The sequence below is a fragment of the Lotus japonicus genome, chromosome 5 (assembly GCF_012489685.1).
Source record: "Lotus japonicus ecotype B-129 chromosome 5, LjGifu_v1.2".
NCBI classification, from domain to species: Eukaryota; Viridiplantae; Streptophyta; class Magnoliopsida; order Fabales; family Fabaceae; genus Lotus; species Lotus japonicus.
Genome location: NC_080045.1, coordinates 20,112,829 through 20,129,369, shown reverse-complemented (window position 1 = coordinate 20,129,369; position 16,541 = coordinate 20,112,829). Strand labels below are relative to the sequence as shown.

At 37.4% G+C, this 16,541-nt stretch overlaps 4 protein-coding genes across 5 annotated transcripts; 1 reads left to right on the top strand and 3 right to left on the bottom strand.

Annotated features, from left to right (window-relative positions):
* Positions 1 to 279: 279 nt before the first annotated feature.
* On the bottom strand, positions 280 to 3,898 carry LOC130717122 (uncharacterized). Its single transcript, XM_057567238.1, has 2 exons — positions 2,417 to 3,898; positions 280 to 1,619 (listed from the first exon to the last, which is right to left on the bottom strand). Exons 1-2 carry the CDS (start codon positions 3,597 to 3,599, stop codon positions 367 to 369), a joined length of 2,436 nt encoding a protein of 811 aa, XP_057423221.1. The 5' UTR covers positions 3,600 to 3,898; the 3' UTR covers positions 280 to 366.
* A 186-nt stretch (positions 3,899 to 4,084) lies between these two features.
* Positions 4,085 to 7,497, top strand: LOC130717120 (RNA-binding protein CP33, chloroplastic-like). 2 transcript variants are annotated; one of them, XR_009012246.1, is made up of 5 exons: positions 4,085 to 4,585; positions 4,759 to 4,860; positions 5,416 to 5,707; positions 5,818 to 5,947; positions 6,955 to 7,497. XR_009012246.1 is itself a non-coding variant. In XM_057567237.1 (5 exons), exons 1-4 carry the CDS (start codon positions 4,223 to 4,225, stop codon positions 5,944 to 5,946), a joined length of 891 nt encoding a protein of 296 aa, XP_057423220.1. In that variant the 5' UTR covers positions 4,090 to 4,222; the 3' UTR covers position 5,947; positions 6,955 to 7,497. The 2 variants fall into 2 exon arrangements, 1 of the variants encoding a protein (XP_057423220.1); XM_057567237.1 differs by having other exon boundaries at positions 4,090 to 4,585; positions 5,416 to 5,712.
* A 2,201-nt stretch (positions 7,498 to 9,698) lies between these two features.
* Positions 9,699 to 12,073, bottom strand: LOC130716846 (syntaxin-121-like). Its single transcript, XM_057566862.1, has 2 exons — positions 11,249 to 12,073; positions 9,699 to 10,509 (listed from the first exon to the last, which is right to left on the bottom strand). Exons 1-2 carry the CDS (start codon positions 11,799 to 11,801, stop codon positions 10,154 to 10,156), a joined length of 909 nt encoding a protein of 302 aa, XP_057422845.1. The 5' UTR covers positions 11,802 to 12,073; the 3' UTR covers positions 9,699 to 10,153.
* Positions 12,074 to 13,627: 1,554 nt separating this feature from the next.
* On the bottom strand, positions 13,628 to 16,215 carry LOC130716845 (syntaxin-121-like). Its single transcript, XM_057566861.1, has 2 exons — positions 15,498 to 16,215; positions 13,628 to 14,430 (listed from the first exon to the last, which is right to left on the bottom strand). Exons 1-2 carry the CDS (start codon positions 16,069 to 16,071, stop codon positions 13,988 to 13,990), a joined length of 1,017 nt encoding a protein of 338 aa, XP_057422844.1. The 5' UTR covers positions 16,072 to 16,215; the 3' UTR covers positions 13,628 to 13,987.
* Between the last annotated feature and the right edge of the window lie 326 nt (positions 16,216 to 16,541).

Sequence of the window (16,541 nt, the reverse complement as noted above, 5' to 3'; positions counted from 1 at the left end):
CTCTCCAATTCAACACACTTTCAACAAATACCCACTCCAATGGTTTTCTCTCTCAACACCCTACCCCACCACTCACCCTACCCCACCACTTTTTATTTCATATTTTTATTTAATTTTATGTTTTTGTTTTTTTTATTTACATAAAATTACAATTATTATTTTAAATTAAATTAAATAATAAACACTTAACGAATTAATTTTTTTTAATATAGATAATAATTTATTTTATTTCCTTAACTAAAAAATGGAAGACGATAAACGAAGCACACAATAATTTATTTTATTTTCTTAACTTAAAATGCAAGACAACAAACTAAGCACACAACACACAAATAACGTAATTAGTACGATACAAATCATCTTCCATCACGAAGCATTTGCAAACTTTGTCCATATGTGCTTCACTAGATCTGCTTGCAGTTCGTGATGAACGTTCGAATCACGCAACTCGGATCTAGCACGCACATGATTTGCAAAAGCGGGTAACACCTCGGTCGAGTATGGTTGCGGTGTACTAGATCCACCTTCCCCAGATTGCTCAAAATCGGTCCAACGTTGAGCAAATGTATCTCGTTCATCCTCAACAATCATATTATGTAATATGATGCATGACCTCATAATGATACCCAAATCAGCTATGTCCCACAAACGAGCTGGTTCACGGATGATTTTAAAACGAGCTTGAAGAACTCCAAATGCACGTTCGATGTCCTTCCGACATCTCTCCTGAACTTGTGCAAACAACTTATCCGGTTCACTTTGAGGAAGTCTGATCGATTTGACGAAAGTTGGATAAGAAGGGTAGATACCATCAGCTAGATAGTATGCCATATTATAGGGACGTTGATTCACACTGAAACTCACAGTTGGAGCCTTTCCCTGTTCCACATCATCAAACACTGGTGATCGATCTAGAACGTTTATGTCGTTCAACGTTCCCGGACATCCAAAAAAGGCATGCCAGATCCATAGATCATGAGATGCAACTGCTTCAAGAATAACTGTAGTGGTTCCCTTATCCCCTCTAGTAAATTGACCTTCCCATGCTTTAGGACAATTTTTCCACTCCCAGTGCATGCAGTCAATACTCCCGATCATGCCTGGGAACCCCCTTTGTTCACTAACCTGTAGTATTCTTTGCAGGTCCTCTTGAGTTGGTGCTCTCAAGTACTCGTGCTCATACAATCGTATGATTCCATTACAGAATCTACGTAAACACTCCAGTGCTGTAGTACCTCCTATTTTGATGTACTCATCGACTGCATCTGCTGCCACACCATATGCTAACATTCGCATTGTTGTGGTACATTTTGCTAAGGGTGATATACCTTCTTTCTTGGCTGCATCAACTCGCTGGGTGAAGTAGTTATCACTACTTGAAAGGTCCCCAACGATTCGAAGGAAAACGTGTTTTTGCATCCGGTACCGACGACGAAACATTGAATCGTCATATGTAGGCTCATTGGCAAAGTAGTCGTCAATTAGCCTTCGGTTTGCTGCTGCATGATCTCTACGGACATACTTTCTACGAGGTGCACTATCTTCCAAATTTTGGTTTGGACCCAACCCTAATTGGTTGAGTATAAAAGCTTCTTCAAGTTGAGAATTTTGAAGGTATGTTGCAATATCAAAAGGATTTTCACAAGGATTCTCAAAAGGATCAAAAGGATCCATTTGTTGTGAAATTCGAAGTAGAAAGTAAGAGGTTTTGGATATTGGTACATAAATTGATCTATGAATCCATATATATAAGTAAATTGAATGGTGGACACTGACGGATTCAAAACAAGTTACCCACTAGAGTTAATAATCGGAAAAGGACTAGATTCGAATTGAGTGGAACATATTCAAACCCAATAACCCATACACTAAAGCCGAACACTGCAGACTTGACACCACTGGCAAATTATTAAAGCAAACCCCACCGACTTGACACCACTGGCAAATTATTAAAGCAAACCCCACCGACTTGACACCACTGACAGATTCGAAACAAGTTACCCACTAGAGTTAATAATCGGAAAAGGAGTAGATTCGAATTGAGTGGAGCATATTCAAACCCAATAACCCATACACTAAAGCCGAACACTGCAGACTTGACACCACTGGCAAATTATTAAAGCAAACCCCACCGACTTGACACCACTGACAGATTCGAAACAAGTTACCCACTAGAGTTAATAATCGGAAAAGGAGTAGATTCGAATTGAGTGGAACATATTCAAACACAATAACTCATACATTAAAGCCGAACATTACAGACTTGCCATCACTGACAAATTATTAAAGCAAACACAACATACTTGACGACAACACTGACAAATGGTTAAAGCAAACACCACAGACTTGACACCACTGGCGGGTTTGACCGAATACAGACAAATACTCGATTGAAATTAATTACCAAATAGGTCTTGGGCCAACTTACTCAACAGCTCTTTCTTACGGTCATCGAGATCCTCTTCAGAACTTAGCTTGAGATACAAATTGGTTTTCATCAATTGGTTAGTTTGTTCTTGCACCATTGTTAGCTTATCAATTCGTGCAATCTCTTGAGCCTTCAAATCTTTGTATTCAACCCAAACTTTCCCCTTCTCCTCAACGACAGGTTCTTTACTTTTCTTTTTATTCTTTCTTTTAGCTGCCTCCCTACCCATTGGACGAGGAATTGATCCTATAGTGGTTGAGCCACATGCATCACTGTCGTGAGATCTCTTAGATCCACTACTTGCTGAGCCACCATTTCCTCCTACTTGACTACAAAAACGTGGTAGATCACGGAGAGCGATCCATTCTTCCATCAAAGTAAATTGAACATTCTTCCCACATGCGAATAATTCCTGCGCTTTTGCCAAAACATCATTATCCGACCAACCGCTTCCTTGTTGACGCTTAGCGGCATCATAAGCGCCAATCCATTTACCCAGTATTTTGTTCATATAATTCCAACGGTTTCGACATGCAATTCCATCACGCGGAGGATCGAATGAGCAATGCTCATTACAATACTCAGCAATATCTCTCCAAAATGTTTCTCCTTTCTGGTTTTTCCCCACAACACTGCTTGTTCCACAGTTAATCCACCCACTAATTAGCACCATATTTTGTGCAGTGTTCCATGCGGGTGCATGCGTTTTTTTGCTCTTAGGAGTGACTTCATTGACTTCATTATCAGCTGACCCGTCACCAAGATTGACTTGTGTTGAAAATTCCGGAAATTCCGGTCCATCAACACTAGGAAAATTTGCACGAACCATTGGCATATAACCACTAGACTGGGGTGTTTGAGATGGATATCTCACAGATCCATAAGATGGATGAAAGTTTGGAACAAATGATGACTGGTTCGAATACTGATTTGGATCTGGATAATAGTTTGGATTTTGAGGATGTTGGTTGGAGAATTGATGTGGGACTTGAAAATAGTTTGGATTTTGAGGACGTTGGTTGGAGAATTGATGTGGGACTTGATAATTGGTGGGATTTTGAGGACGTGGGTAAGAAAATTGATTTGGATCTTCATAGTTGTTGGGATTTTGGTTGGAAATTGGGTAGCTTGAAGAATTCTGGGTGTTGTAATGGTGATTGTTGGGATCCATTTCAAAACAAATGCTAATAGAAGGATAATAAGATGGTGAGAGAGATAATAAAGATGGGGAAAAACTTGGTTTTTTTTCCTGTGTCCAAATCTATCAAACCAAGTCTCTATTTATAGAGAAAAAAAAGTTATGAATTTTGGTAAAAAAAAAAAAAAAAAAAAAAACATTTTCAACAAGATAATTCAGTTTAAAGTTTTTTTAAAAAAAAAATCCGGCTGGCCAATGGGACGCTGCCACGCGTCCCATCCTCACCCACTCGGTCTTCTCTCTCCTCTCCCACTGACACGCCACGCGCCTTGTCGGCGCGTGTCGTGCACGCGCCCTGCTGGCTCCAATCCGGAGCTGCCACGTGGCTCCGGAGGCTCCTCTCAACATTGTTGAACCGGTTCAACATTTTGGCACTTTCAACAGCTTTCAACCAACCATTGCATGGGTTCAACAACTCTCAACATGTTTCAACATGGCATTCAACATGCCATTGTACATGGTCTAAGTGTTTCCCTCACCCTCAATGGATTCCACTCTTTTTGCCGTGGGATCTCGCCCAGTCCACATAGGAAAAAGTAATAAAAACCGGAAACAAATCAAATATGGTTGAAGTTTATGCCGTCTGAAATTCTTCCATGGCTGCCACAGCTACTCCTTCCTTCCCTATCTGCAAACAACTCTATTTCACTCCTTCTTCCATTCCACTCACCCTTAACATCCCACACAGACCCAAACCCCCAAAACCCCTCAACCTTAAACCCAAGCTCTTCAGCCCTTCTTCTCTCTCACTCTACCGTTTCCACCTACCTTCAGTGTCGTTTCATGGATTCCAAGAGACTGAAGAAGAACCTGAATCTGAAACCTTCCAAAATTCAGAGCCAAAGGTGTCACACTCAAACCAATCAAGGAGGCTCTTTGTGGGAAACTTGCCTTACTCATTGTCTTCCTCTCAGTTGGCTCAGCTCTTCGGAGAGGCTGGTGATGTTGTCTCTGTGGAGGTTTGTACATGATTCTCGTTATTTAGTCTTTTTTCTGAAGGCCCTTTTCAGTTTTTGTAATCTTTTTCTTGTTTGATTGATAAAGTTAGGATTTTTTGTTTTTGTTTTGGGGTGTTATGATAATCTAGTTTTGGTTTGTGTTCGTGACTACTTTGTTTGATTGAACTATGTAGGTTGTGTGCGATGACTTTACGGATAGAAGCAGAGGATTTGCGTTTGTTACGATGGGGAGTGTGGAGAATGCTGAACAAGCAATTCAAATGTTTGATGGCACTGTAAGTCTCATAAGCTGAAACCTTGATTTTCATATGAGTGTGCTCTTTCATTTGAAACTACTATTCTATATCTATGTTCTAATATAATATTGTAGATAGTGATGATGGAGCTGGAAACAACCAGAATAAATTTCTGCACTATCAAAACCTGGTTATAGATTGTTTAGAGTTCCAGTTTTAGTTTTTGTTGCCTCGTTATATCAAATTGGATGGTAATTTATTAATCTATTGTTGATTGTGAAGATGGAGGTGGACATAGAGACCAGAATGATTTGGTGCTTAACCTGGCATTGATTATAAATTTTAGTCAGTTCCTTATTTTCTTGTCTTTGTTATCATTTTGGGTGGTAATTTAGTCTTCTCGTAGATATTTATTTTCTTTTATCCGTTTTGGGTCTTGATTTAGGACATATCTTATAAAAAACTACAGCCAGCCATCTAAGACCTTTTATCCTAACTGGCTTTCTTATCCGAATTACCATGATTCAACTGTTTGCTACATTGTACAAGCAAGCAGAGTTTAATTGAAATAGTAATGGCTATCATGGTGAACAGCAAGTTGGAGGTAGGAATATTAAGGTAAACTTCCCTGAAGTTCCAAAAGGAGGCAAAAAGCGAATGACGGGTTCAAACTATAGTGTCTACGTAGATAGCCCTCATAAGATCTATGCTGGAAACCTTGGCTGGGGTCTGGCTTCCCAGGGCCTTAGAGACGCTTTTGCTGAGCAGCCGGGCTTCCTGAGTGCCAAGGTCATCTATGAAAGGAACAATGGAAAATCTCGAGGATTTGGGTTTGTCTCTTTTGAAACTGCTAAAGATGTAGAGGCTGCTTTAAATGCTATGAATGGTGTGGTATGAATAATTTTGAGGATTTTTGTGTAACTTTGGGTTCATCTTGTGATATATCAATCTGACTATGAAACCACTTTCTTTGTATGCGTAATATGCTGTTTCCAGGAGGTTCAAGGCAGGCCCTTACGACTCAATCTGGCTGCAGATAAGAAGCCTATATCTCCTTTTGTAATTGATGAAATGGAAGAGAGTAACGTTGATAGGTTGGAAATCCTGTTTGGTGTCAGCACATGAGGTATATGATTGATTGTTATTTTTATTTTTTTGCTTTTTTGCCATTAACAATGCACACATCTGCTTTTAACTTTGTCTACAGTGGTCCTCGTGTCAGATTTCTAGTCAATTACTAATTTATTAGTCACACTTACACTAACAATAACTTTTGCGAGATGTATGAGTGTTATTGAACAAATACTTGACATATATAACAGATTGGTGTTAACTTTGTTGCTTCAATGTTATTAGTATACAATGACAGTATAAAGCATTCCAAAAACAACAATGACAGGGTAAACAGTTTTACATTGACATCCAATCAATTCTCTGTCTTGCCTTTTTTTTTTAATTTAATTATATGATGTGCCAAGACAGGGAAATCTAATTGGATTTCTATGTAGAAAAAAATTTACACTGTCAGTAGGGGATACGTTACATGTCAACTACAATTAGTTAGAAAATGACCTACTTTACAAACAAAGGGAAGGTTGTTTTCCGGGAACCTTGCAACCTTGTGGTTCCTATTAACCAGCAGCATCGGCCTGGTAACCTTTGTCACCGGTTCCTGCAACGCAATCGACACCTTTTTTTTATTATATCCTTTCTGAAGGGCTTGCGATTCATTACACACTAAAGGCCTTCAGTGAACTATTGAAGCTATCAAGATATTACCAAATGCTGATGAAGGTTACCGACTTTCGGCGGCCGCGAAGCCAATGCGTCTTTAAGTAAGTGAGCATTAAGCGGCAAGACTCTAAATTTGTAATTGAAGCGAAGGTAATATAGATATTTTATGCAGTCCCTGGGAGAAGTAATGAACGCAGTATCAAAGGCCAATGGTGTCATCATTTTTTTTTAAGGGAAATAATTTACAATCACCCCAAACTTTATGGTTTTTGTGAATAGGCACCTTCAACTTTCACTTCATCCTAACTACTCCTCAAACTTTAAACTATTTTTGCAATAATAGTCTTTTTTTAAGTTAGGATTTTGAAATTCCATTGCTTTCCTTGTTGGGTCTGTTAGATGAGCTTGAGCTGTTCATAAGTCGACCCAACAACTAGAAGTGAAGCTCAATTGTGCAATGGTGGTCTTGTGACTTGATGGGAAAGAGGAAAAACAATGATGAATTTCAGCTGGCTCTTTTATGGCTGTCCAAGGTGGAAGGAATCAGGTGCTTCTAAATTTGTGAGCTGACACTTCACAATTGTCTGAAGTTGAGAAACCAAGCAACAGCCAAACATCGGATCAAACGAAAGAAATTTTATGAGCTTTTAGAGAAAACTCGGAGACTGAATGCTGAAGTAACTCGAAACAAAGAGAGTTTAGGTGTGTTGTATCCGTTGACGACTTGGATTTTTGTAGGGTATTTCATTATCTTTTCATTTCATGTTTGATGTAGTGTATGAAATTGTAGTTTGTTGTGAGTTTAGGTGAATCAATGTCTACGAGAGTTTAGCTGTCATAGGTCTGAATTTTGATGGATTTTGGCTTTAATGTGATTCTGGAAACTGTGATATGTTGCTTTAATATAAATGTCTAAATTTTTAGGCATTTTAGATCTCTAAATTGGTGGTAGTAATTTGCTTGTTTACCCTATGGCCTTGGGTTTCCAGTCTAGGCTTCAATCGATCAGTTTAGTTGATTTATACTTTTCTTGTATCTATATGTAATGTGGTTTCCGACACCCAGTACCAAACCTGATCTGCATATTGCATTGATTTTCCCTTGATTAATGATATAAGAAATGTTTGTTGAGTCAAGGCTGATTCCAAGTTCCTACTATTCCTTCTTTTGTTTCCCAATATTACATGTATACTGGTTTATGCTAGTATATGTGGGTTTATTGTGCAATTACCTGCCTTTATACTGGTTTATAATGTAATGTACTTATATGTACAGACTTGTAATGCAATTACATGTATTTATGTTGATTTATACTAGTATGTAGTTAAGGGTGTTTATATTTAAATTAGTTGGTGCCTAAGGATCTTATAAAACCGAGTGACCAAGTATTAAGGGTTGTCAAAATTGAATTACAGCTGTTGATATCAATGATCTATTTCCAGTCTTCCAGAGTTGTGAAGTGTGTATTGTGTCTGGTTCCAAGTTTAATCAGTTGAGCCTGGAAGGTAGCCAACTACACACTGAGTTCATGTTTGGATTCACGTTCAAGTCTTTCAGAATCAGTTCTCCTCCCACAAAAACTGCTAGGAGTAACTTCTCTAAAATCAATTATGCTTCTACTGTGAAAATTTACCTGTATCCAAACATGATTGAATTCTGAAAAAATTGGTGCCTCCAAGGTGAACTCAAGGCATTTACAGAACATACCTTATGGCTTTGCTCCTAGACCCTGTAGTTCTCAACATTCTTATTCAAATGAAAACGAAATTGCCAACAGGTTGCAGTGGAAGTTGGTACAACACAATGCAATGACTGCAAAAGTGTTCAATGCATTCATACCATGGTTGTACCAAAACAGTATTGGACTATTAGCATCTTAAACTACAATTTATTGATCACACATGGAATTCTACCAATAAAAAAGTGCTGGAAAAAGTGTTAGTGAGTGGTTATAGCGTTTCTCTTGTACACAATCCAGCTTTATGATTGCTCTGTATGATGTCATGACCCCAATGAGAAGGGTGTTTTCTATTTTTGATCAACAGAAGGCTTTTTATAGTCAACAGAAGGGTGTTGTTTTGTCAATAGTAGGGTACTTTCTTTTTTTTGTCAAGGTCAATAGTATTTTTCATTGAAGCTGAAAGTATACATGAATCAATGGACTCTTCTTACACGTATCGTGTGTTTGAATAGAATAAGATTGCTTGACCAAAAATAAGAATAGAATAAGATTGTGATGATGAAATAACTGAGCAGCCTAAAAATAATCAACGTGCTGTAGTATTATATAATTTGTGTAGCCGCCATGGCTGACTAGTTCCAATATTCTTCTGGTGGCTTTAATCATTTATGCAATCACCTCTATAATTTTTAAAATCCCATTATATTCGACTAATCCTAATTGAGAAACATGAACCCATTTAAGGTGAATACTCAAATACCATATCCTTATTTAAGGTGAATCAATCCCATCCCCACTTGAACCACTAGGTGTTGATACCTTTGTTTTTCTAAAAATCTAATTTAGTGCTTAAATTTTATGTACACTTTTACCTTATGAATGTTTTTAAGTTGACTTAAGTTTATGGTAGTTTAGCATCAATTATAAAAGAATAAAAAAACTCCCTCATGTGGCTATACCCTATAAGAACATGATTGTCTTTCAAGAATGAACTAATGTAAAAATGCATTGTGGTCACCGTAGAGATGTTTACTTAAAATAAACTTACATGAAATGAATAACATTTACAAATTTCAGAGTTTTTAGAAATTGAAATTTTTAAATTTGATCTGTCTATGTTTATATGTATGTATGTATGTATAATTTATTATTTAAAGTTATATAAAAGCTTTTCCACAATTTCAAATGAGTTCTGATTTATTCACACTTTACTTTTTATTCTATCTCATTTTTACTTTTTATTTTATTTTCGTATCTATCTCTTCTTTTCCTATTACAACATTTATTTTATCTTTTATTTTTCTATCTTTTCTTCCTATTTTCAATAGATGGAGGTGTTTTAAAAAGTATGATCCAAACTTTATTCATTTCAAATTAATAGAAGATTCCAAACAAGACATAAAGGAGTAAGGAAAAAGCAATGCTGCTGAATAAGGTGCAATCTTTCTATACAACAGAAAAATAATGGAACTCACTTCATATGAACTAGGACTCATAAAATAAAAGAATACATAATATAAAAAATACCACCGTGAACATCATCCAGTCTTAGCGTTTTTCTCCTTTCTCCTCTCTCATTTTTCTTTAAAGCATATGCCAAAATGGGCATATAGTTTTCTCCATGCATGGTAATATGGTATATAGTTAACCATTACAACGAATGATGATGATGGCCATGGAGTTCTAGAAACTAAACCAAAATTTCTCAATCTTCAAATATGCACACCAATGGAAATGGTCTAGTAAATCAACGCATGTGACCACACAAGATTAATTAATTACAAAAGCGATATATGTAGAATTTTCTAATGCAATGGCTGAGGCTGCACCATGAGTTGACTTGACTAACAAGCAATTTGAACCAGTCCACAATCTCCATAGCCACCATTCCACCAATCTCAATTGAAAGTGTCATGATCAATTTTTAAGGACAATAGGCAGGACTATAATCAAGATGATAATCAGCAACAATATAATCGCAATGCAGGTCCATTTTCGGGTATTCTTCTGGTGCTTCCTAGCAATAGTCAACTGCTGGACCCCGCCCCTCACATACGAGTTAGCTCGCGCCACGTGGCTCTCGATGTCGTCTAGTTGCTCACCCTGGGATTGGACTAGCACTGCCATGTCCATGAAAACTTGGTGCAGCTCGTTGAGGTGCCTCTCTATCTCTTTCACCGAGTCATGCCTCTCTTGAATCTCTTGGATTGTGTCCATAATGGTGGCTCTACCTTGTTGTTGGATGGCTTTCTGCAAGAATGTTTCACTTTCACCTGTAATCAAATTTACACCACTATTAATAAGCAATTTCACCAATTTCACTTTAGTTATAGTTTCTTAATTTTAATACCAAAGATAGAAATACATAATTTATCAAACAAATAATAATAATTTAGTATATCAATAATGACTCATTTTCATTTTTAAAATATTTACCCTTTTATTTAAAAATTGTGTTTTATGCTAATTTTTCACTAACATTATGTGGTATGTCATTAAAAAAATTATAACAAGATATGATTGAATGTCTTACACACTTGGTGTATATAAATTAATTTCATTCTTATCCATGTATATAGGGGCATATTTGGGAGTGGATACTCAATTGTTTTTTATAAAAAAAATTGAAAGTGAAAAACTTCACATGAAATCTGTTCACAATTGAGAGGATGCGTCATTTTTATGTTTGTGACATATATGCTCTAGACTAATTGAAATTTCAGCTCAAGCAATTATGAAAACTGAAAATTACTTCGTAGACCATTTTTTTATTTTACTAAATTTCAATATTAATCACTACACTACATATACAGATGACATGAAACTCGAATTTATGCTCTAGCCCTTTGGAGTTTGGTCATAAAAAATTCAAAATTCTCAAAAATCCTAACCCATGTGATACTCTTAATTGAGAATTATTCTATAACATGATTTAAGAAACACAGTTTAATAAGGTGATCAAGAACTTATGAACATTTATAATGTAAAGTTTTGTGAATTGAAGATATGTACCAGTGGAGATGAGGAGATCAATGGTTTTCTCATCAGGATTCTCTCCGGTAACGGTGTAGTATCTACGTTGCACGGTGTCCCTGTACTCAGAAGAAATCTGTTGTCTGAGGCTATTGAAGCTGTCCATGGAGTCCTTCAGCTTCTTCCTCAACCCACTTACAACTGAAGTCCTAGTCCGGTCCGAGGATGAACCCGGTCCAGCTCCAGGCAAGCTTCGGCTGGCCTCGTTGGACCGGTCAAGCGCCTCGAGCCGCAGCTTAATGAGCTTCGCTTTCTTAAGAGCGAGCGCCACGTCAGCATCCATCCGCGCGCGAAGATCCTTCACAGCCTTCGCGCTGTGAAGGGTCTTGCTCTTCTCGTGGGACGATCTGAGATTCTCGTAGAGACGCTCCAGCTCCTTCAGCTCATCCTTGACTCCTTCGACTTCCTCGAAGAATTTGTCCAGGTTCACACCGCCATCAGATGCGGCTGCAGCTGCCATCTCGATCACATGGTTGTGGCTATCCGGTGAGACTTGGTCCGTGTTCCGGAAGCTGGAAAACAAGTCGTTCATTCTTGCTTTAATTTTCTGGTTTCAGTTTTTGTTGTGCAGAAATATAAGAGAAAACAGAAAGAGATCAGAGATATTAGGATTTTTCAATTTTGGGAAGTTGAGCACTTGAATAAGATCAGAAAATCTGAATGGGGATATGTGTATATTTGTGAGGGAAATTATGGATTCAGGATATATATAAGGGAGTGGTTTTTGAATGATGTGTTTGAAATTTTCTTTGAATATTAATAAATGGGTGGAAGTGGACAAGACTGGTTCAAATTAAGATCACATGAAATGGTTTTGATTATATGAGGATTAATAGTGTGAAAAATGCTTTATTTTTTTTATGCAATATTGATAAGTCTCGGACAAATGGTGTGTTTGTAATTATAAGAAGGTCTAGATTGGTAGCAGACAGGAAAGACGACGGGGTAACTGGTCAAAGGGGGTTGGGAAAATATGGATTAGACAAATGGGAAACTTCTCATGAAGCATGCAAAATGGAAGCAGCCAAGAAATTTGGTGGGCTAGGGCAATAATGGAATACAGAAAGTGGAGGGAAGAAAACTGTCACTTTGCGTGAGAGGATGGGGATTTCTCTTTCAGTTTGCATTCAATTTTATCTTTGATCTCATTTCACTCACTTTTTATTCATATTTCACTCACTTTTTATTCATATTTTTCTTTTCGTCTCCAAACATATCTCTAATCGTATCTTTAATCTCTAATAATAGAGAGATTTAATTATCAACATCAACATATGTTCTCTCAGTTGGTAAGAATGAAACACTTTCTCTCAGAAGGTTGTGTTCGACTCCCCCTACCGATGTGAGAGCTGTGTTGACGGACAATTTTTAAGTATCTGAGTCACAGTCATCTCGGAGGCCGCACATGCTGGAGTCAAACTCATCCAAACTTTTAATAAAAAAATAGAGTTTGAATTCATTCACACTTCGTTTTATCTTTTATAAACAACTTTTTCTTCTTAATTTCCTCTTCTTTACCTATCATATCACTTTTTATATCTTTCATTTCTCTCAGTTGTGTTCCACTTTATCTCTTCATGTAAGTGAATCAACAAAAACATTAATCAATAATATACTTCTTGTATGCAGTATGTACCGGCTGAAGAAGCTTCTTGTGGATCTGTACGCGGTTAGAGAAATATCATTGACATACTTGTTAATGTGGGTAATGGAGGAAAAATTGAAATCTTCTGAAGTGTGTGAAATTTAGAAAGCACATTGACTATGAGGCCGGATCTTAGGTATGTTTATTTATCTAGAGCCTCAACAATGTCTTCTCCGTGTAGGTTATTTTTATTAGAAGGAACAGAGGAGAGGAGGCATAATTTTATGGTTAGAGGTGCGAAGTTATAGTTTCTGAATAAAATTAAAAACAAAATACAACCATTTTAGTTAAGGATAAGGAGCTAAATGCTTAGAAACATTATAATTTGTTCACACAAGATTTCCCTAAGCCAACCTAATATTATAGAGTTTTAATATGGCCCTAGAGAGGGTAGTGTAGTGGTGAAGCCCTTTCCTTCAATTGGGTCCAATCTTAAAAACTCTATCTTCTACATCCAAAACTACTTGAATAGGGGACATTCTGCTTTATACCATCAACATTCAGTTTAAACTGCAAAATTGAGCATTATACAGTTTTCAAAGTAAATAAATAGCATATTAATCAGTTGAGAATAATTGCAAAATTGCTCTGACTAGTTCAATGGAACCTTGCAAATTTGTGCAAATAATTAGAAGAGAATTGATCAATTGATTAAGGGGATTGTAAAATCTGTACCAAAAAAAGGGGGGATTGTAAAATATCATACAGCATACTGAGGCAAAAATTCCAATAGAAATGTATTTATAAAACCATCAGTCAGCTGCTCAACTGATCAAAATCAAAAGATATGATACTTACAGAAAAAGAATATGATAGAAAAACTAATAACTTCGAAAAATCCTCCTCAACAGAACAATCAACCATTTCCATCCCAGATTCTTCATCCAACCTTCCGATGAACTGAACTAAACTGTTGATCACTCCACACTCCACAGATCCTTCAAATAATATGCTAATCGGTGTTAGTCCCAAACTTGCCACATCCCAAAACATAATAGCTCCATTGTCAAATCAAAATAAACGAAACCAATATGCATAATGCATATCAGTTTAAAGACACTTAATCCCTAAGGTTAAGCGGAAGGAGGAGGAGGAGGAGATGGAGTTGTTTGTGCTGGTGCTGGCTGACTACCACCATTGTTGCCGCCACTGCCATTACTTTCCCACGGTTTCACAGTGACAAGCACCACAACCAAGATGATCACAAGAAGAAGCAAAATACAGAAACAGGTCCATTTCCTGGTGTTTTTCTGATGCTTCCGCGCTGTCTGTAACTGCTCAGTTCCAGTGTGCACAAAGGAGCTAGCTCTGTTCACATGGCTCTCAATGTTATCCAACTGCTCACCTTGATATTGCACCAGCACTGTCATGTCAAGGAACACTTGGTGCAGCTGCATGAGATTCTTCTCTATCTCTTTGACAGCATCATGCCTCTCTTGAATCTCATTGATGGTGTCCAGAATTCTACCCCTTCCTTGTTCTTGAATAGCCTTCTGAAGAAAGGTCTCGCTCTCACCTGCATAAAATTGAAATTCACAGATTATTAGAGAACCTCAAAAACTTTATCAGATCAGATTCAGACAAATATGAACCAAAACACATGCACAATGACATAGATAGTTCAACCCAATAAATACTAAGCTATCGTTTTATAGTACTTCAGAGACTTGAATTTTTTTACAGACCACTTTGAATATCAAGTATCAACAACTTCTCCACTAATTTGGTTAAGTTCTATTTGTTTTTCAAATGAAGCAATGAAGGAGAAATTAACCATTATGATCATCGCCTAGTCAGTAGACTAGAATGTGAAATACCAATTTGCCTACAAGTGAATCAATGAATTTTCATCTAGTTTTGTAAATTACTATTGTACTTCAATTTCTTTCAGTATGAAAACCCAAATATCCCAAAGCTACCTTGAACCAGTGGACCACATAATTATGTTCCCTTTTACTAGACTCAAACCTAGACCAAAGCTTAAGGTGTACTGAATTATTTGCCACTTCAACCATGTAATTAGTTGCTGTATTTCAACTTGACAATACGTGTAAGAGACTCAAACAACGATAAAGAAATCATCACATCTAATTTCGCCAAGTTCAATTTATTTTTCAATTCAAGCAATGTTGAAGAAATTAATCGTCATGATTTTCTCCTACTAAGTTGAATAGAATTTCAAAGACTAATTTGCCTATACACTATTGAATCTCAAATTCTTCTAGTATAAAAATCCAACCATAACCAATCAAGAGCATTTTTAGTTTCCATTCACAAGATTTGAACCAAACATGTTTTGATTATTATGTTCCAATTCGATTCAAGATAAATCAACATGAATATAGGAAGATTTCCTTTCAATTGCTTTCAACGTTTCGCATCGCGATCTTCGATAAATGTGGCTTAAACAGCCACAATTAGAGTCACCATGCCATCAATCACATAAACCACCAACACTAAAACTATGATTACTTCCCTTGAAAGAAAACTTTCCAGAACACCATAAAAATCAGCATAATAAACAAGTTTTGAAACTTAGAAACAAAAATTAACGAAAATCTCATCAGGAATACGAAAAATTACCGGTAGAGATCAAGCGATCAAGCGTTTTTTCATCAGGATTCTCGCCGGTGACGGTGAAGTAACGGCGTTGAACGGTATCCCTATACTCCGAAGAGATAACTTCACGGAGGCGGTTGAAAACATCCATGGAGTCCTTCAACTTCTTCTTCAACCCGTTGACCACGGAGTTCCGGGTCCGGTCCGAAGACGAACCGGGTCCGCAACCAGGCAAGTTCCGGTTCGCGGCGTTTGACCGCTCCAGAGCCTCAAGCTTCAGCTTCACCATCTTCGCTTTCTTCAGGGCAGCCGAAACGTCGTCGTCCATGCGAGAACGAAGCTCCTTCACGCTTTTCGCGTTGTGCAAGGTTTTGCTCTGTTCATGGCTGCTCTGAAGCCTCTGCGCTAGCGCGTCGAGCTCGCTTAGCTCCTCCTTGACGGCCTCCACGTCCACGAAGAATTTGTCCAGATTGACTCTTCCGGATCCGCCGTCGCCGCCGCCTGTGGCGGCTGTCATCTCGATGACGTGGTGGCGGTCCGGCGAGGCTTGGTCGCCGCGGAAGCGAGAGAATGAGCCGGAGGAGAATAAGTCGTTCATTGTGGTTTTTGTTTTTTGGGGATTCAATTAAAAATTGAAGAGATGAATGGGTTTTGATGAGAGGTGAAGATTGAAGATGAGTTGGAGAGTTGGTTCGATTCAACTACTTATGAACGTGTTGGTACATTTCTTAATAGAGCGAGATTGAGGAGACTCAGAAGTCAACGATGGGTTTAAGATGAGAAATATTTGAGATATATTAATATATTCCTAAATATATCACACAAGTCGACAGCCATGAAATTAATCTCTTGAGTTTTAGAGATCACATTAAGTTGATAGGCATCTCTCAACAAATGATTTTTCATACGTATTATCTAACGATCGAATCTTGAATTATGCTTAACAAATTCAACTATTTACCAATTATACTATAGTGTAAGAGGAGTGTGATGTATTTTCTTCATTTTTATTAACTTTTTATGATTCATTTATTTTTTTTAAGCTTAGTGTACCGATTTGGAAAATTA

Coding starts and splice junctions, on each gene's coding strand:
- LOC130717122 (XM_057567238.1), bottom strand. CDS start 3,599: ATGGATCCCAACAATCACCATTACAACACCCAGAATTCTTCAAGCTAC. Junction 1,620..2,416: donor GCTGTTGAGTAAGTTGGCCC/AAGACCTATTTG, acceptor TTGATATTGCAA/CATACCTTCAAAATTCTCAA.
- LOC130717120 (XM_057567237.1), top strand. CDS start 4,223: ATGGCTGCCACAGCTACTCCTTCCTTCCCTATCTGCAAACAACTCTAT. Junction 4,861..5,415: donor TTCAAATGTTTGATGGCACT/GTAAGTCTCATA, acceptor CATGGTGAACAG/CAAGTTGGAGGTAGGAATAT. Junction 5,713..5,817: donor TAAATGCTATGAATGGTGTG/GTATGAATAATT, acceptor TGCTGTTTCCAG/GAGGTTCAAGGCAGGCCCTT.
- LOC130716846 (XM_057566862.1), bottom strand. CDS start 11,801: ATGAACGACTTGTTTTCCAGCTTCCGGAACACGGACCAAGTCTCACCG. Junction 10,510..11,248: donor TGATCTCCTCATCTCCACTG/GTACATATCTTC, acceptor ATTTGATTACAG/GTGAAAGTGAAACATTCTTG.
- LOC130716845 (XM_057566861.1), bottom strand. CDS start 16,071: ATGAACGACTTATTCTCCTCCGGCTCATTCTCTCGCTTCCGCGGCGAC. Junction 14,431..15,497: donor TGATCGCTTGATCTCTACCG/GTAATTTTTCGT, acceptor AATTTTATGCAG/GTGAGAGCGAGACCTTTCTT.